Genomic DNA, 3355 nt, shown 5'->3' on the forward strand with positions numbered 1-3355 from the left:
AACGCTGGACTCATGCATCAAACATAAATGGACATAAAATAGTGGTTTGAATTTAAATCGTTTATTACATCTAGATTATAGTAGAGCTTCTGCTACAAAATAGTACATTGTAGAAAGCAATTTATCTATTACAGTGTTTAAATAATAAAAGTTAAAGCCGATGCACACCGTCGGCCATTAACAGGCCTTTAGTTGATAACTAAAGGCCTGTTCATGTCAAAGACAATAACTATAACTAGCCTCTTTTTTATGTTCATCCTCCCAGCTTTGTGTCTTTTACCTGTTCTAGTCTTTTATGAAAAGGATGCTCACTAATTAAGTTATTCCCCCAAGGCCTCTTTACTACAGATGGTTGCTAATCATCTAAAGTTGCAGGATAGAGAATGACAATAAGCGGCTCGCATTTGTGTGAAAATAGCAAAAGGAGACATAAAGTACCTGAACGTTGACATGGACAATGGTCAAACAAACAGTTTAACATTATTGTTTATTGACTCATGATAACCACGTAATACAGAGAGTCTAATGGTATATTATATAGTGTGAATAGCCTAGTGCACTAGTTAGGCTGTGTTCTTATTAGCATACTTTTACTATTGGACCTCAAATATCTTAAGGCCCGCTTCTGCTAGTACAGAACTTTTCCAAGAAAATCACAAGTTTGAAACAACATGATGGTGATTAAACGATGACACAGTTTTCTTTTTTGTATGTACATCCCTTTAAGGCCACATTTCATATCACAAATGTTTGGAAATCATGTTTCGTCAGCTGAAAAATTGACAGAAAAGTGAAAAACATCACAACCTATTAAATTCAACAGAGACAGTAAGGACATCCCTCACATACAATCAATGTTGGGGAGTAACTAGTTACATGTAACTAATTACGTAATTTAATTACAAAATAAATGTAACTGTAATCTGTTACAGTTACTGAGAAAAAAAAAGTGTAATTAAATTACAGTTACTTATGAAAATTTTAATGATTACAAAGGGGGTTACATCTGAATATTTCCGCACACATACAGATTTAAAATATGAGACACCAATGTTTCAGGAGTTGAGGACACAGAATAGGACACATGCTTATCCGATAACTGTTTTATTTCCTATTTTGGCTTATGTATATGATTTTTTTTTTTTTAAGATTAACAGTTTTTTTCCAAGGCATTGTTAGATGCCAGTGTTTCCTGTCATAGCTATGCAAAAATTTGATTTCAAAAACAGTATCATAACTATTAAAGTATATCTTATGATTTTAAATCTGTATGTAACCTCAAAAAGATCTCAAAGTAAAAAGAGGTGCTAAAGTCCGATTTTGAGGTGGCTGTGCATTACAATTCAATTATTATAATCTTAATTCAAGTGACGAAGGATTCTGAAAGTCTGACAGTAAGGTTAACCCTGCCTGCTTTAAATGTTTCAAAATAATGAACAGTTGAAAACATTAGAAATTTAGAGAAGTAATCAAAAAGTAATCAAATGTAATCAGTTACATTACTTTAATAAAGTAACTGAAATAGTTACACTACTTATTACATTTTAAATATGGAACTTGTAATCTGTAACCTATTACATTTCCAAAGTAACCTTCCCAACACTGCATACAATTATACTCTGTCTACACTGATATGTTTTTAAAAGTATTTTAAAAATATTATTAGACTTACACACATAAATAAAACGTTCCCTCATTTTATTCCATTAGTAGTCTCAAAACAACACAGTTAGGTTTGCAATTACATTTCATATCATATGTTAATAACAAGACTGTTTAAAAGGGAAATGTTGTTCAATTAAATACATTTAATTTAAGATAATGAAATTATTTAAGTTCCACGTGTATGTATTTATTGACGAGACTGTAGCGTGTGATGTGATAACATTAAAAGAGAGAGAGAGAGAGAGAAACTTAACGACAATGAACAACGCTACAATGTAAATCCTGAAATCTGTGAAACGCAGTTGCACGTTCCTCTTTTGGCCACATGGTGGTGACAAACGGGTTTAGTTGTCGTCGTCGTCGTCATCATCATTAAAGACGTCTGCGACAGTCCTGAAAAAGAAGAGCAGAGGGTATAGGCTACATCAGTATATGACTATGGTTGTAACAAGAATTACTATTGCAGGTTTATTTGCAAGAGAATATTATCTTACTTATAGATGGATCCAGAAACAGAGTCAACAAAGCCACCTTTTAGAAAAAAAATGTAGTGAGTTCATAAAATATTCAGACTTTGAAATTATCCACAATCTAAACAATTAAAATAGCATGTATGAAATTGCTCTAGTGTGTTTCTTACCTGGCTTGCAGACGGTCTCACAAACAGGACAGACGTAGCACTTTCCACAGTCCTGAAGAGACAAAAGACAGTTAAAGTGTCCTGATAATTTCATGCTATGATTTTTTAAAGTAATTGTTTGTGTAAATATGTGCATGTGGTTTTGTAGGGAAAACAGAACACTCTATGCTTTAGCCATCTATAGCTTCAGACAAGCACATAATTTGCATTTAAACACTGTTACTTGCCTGGACCCCCATGCTGTGACTAATGCAAATTATTATGTCATTAATGCACGCTTATCTCTGGCTATCTGCACAAACACAGCTGAAGGGCCTCTAGCATCACTGAACAGCTATATCTTTCTGTAGTTTTTTTCCCCTCTGGGCATTTCTTTTAAAGAATAAATTCATTATTATTGAGCATTGTACAAAAAAAATTGTTAAGCAGATATGTATTAATTTGGTGATGTATTTTGGTGGCACTTTTCATGATTAGAGAATAAAAGCCTGAAAATCAGTATTAAGTGAAAAAAGGGACCAGATACAAAAAATAAAAAGAAAATAGAGATAGGTTTGGGGCCAGGAGTTGGATTCTAGTTATATAAAAACTCTTATTTACCATAAATTTCTTAGAATAGCTTGAGTTTGAATAGTAGAATTTAGTACTTTAAATTTCAAGAATGCTCAATTTTATGTATTGGGGGAAAATGATATGATAACAGGATTGAATGCAAAATGTGGGACTCATTCTGGTAATTGAAATTAGTTAATTACAAATAGTTTTTACAACAATGAATTGACTATCAATTCAAAAGATTATGTCAAAATAACGATACTGTCAAGTAAACCTTTTAATTTTACTTGGTTGGTTAGCCTAGGAAAAAAAGTACAATGTAATCACGGGATGTACCTGTTAGCTCAGTGAGCAAAATGATACAGCGCACTGTAGCACTGATAGTCTTTTCTGAACTGCTGTGCTTTGTTTTGTATTGAGTTCTTTGGTAAACTGTATTGAATTTATTTAGGAAATGTGTGTTTGTGGTGGGTTTCTCACATCACAGAAGTCGCA

General features: G+C 32.7%; 1 protein-coding gene across 1 annotated transcript in view; it reads right to left on the bottom strand.

Annotated features, from left to right (window-relative positions):
• Window positions 1-1681: 1681 nt before the first annotated feature.
• The window catches only part of LOC107730753 (acidic repeat-containing protein), a 5234-nt gene continuing 3560 nt past the window's right edge, over window positions 1682-3355 (bottom strand). Inside the window, exons 3-6 of the mRNA XM_016541674.1 lie at window positions 3341-3355; window positions 2306-2357; window positions 2160-2196; window positions 1682-2058 (exon numbers count right to left, since the gene is read on the bottom strand). The exon at window positions 3341-3355 is cut by the window's right edge and continues 54 nt beyond it. Of these exons, the coding sequence (XP_016397160.1) occupies window positions 2010-2058; window positions 2160-2196; window positions 2306-2357; window positions 3341-3355 (153 nt within the window). The 3' untranslated portion in view covers window positions 1682-2009. The remainder of the gene's footprint in view (window positions 2059-2159; window positions 2197-2305; window positions 2358-3340) is intronic.

The sequence above is a fragment of the Sinocyclocheilus rhinocerous genome, unplaced genomic scaffold, assembly GCF_001515625.1.
Source record: "Sinocyclocheilus rhinocerous isolate Xijiao unplaced genomic scaffold, SAMN03320098_v1.1 scaffold549, whole genome shotgun sequence".
NCBI classification, from domain to species: Eukaryota; Metazoa; Chordata; class Actinopteri; order Cypriniformes; family Cyprinidae; genus Sinocyclocheilus; species Sinocyclocheilus rhinocerous.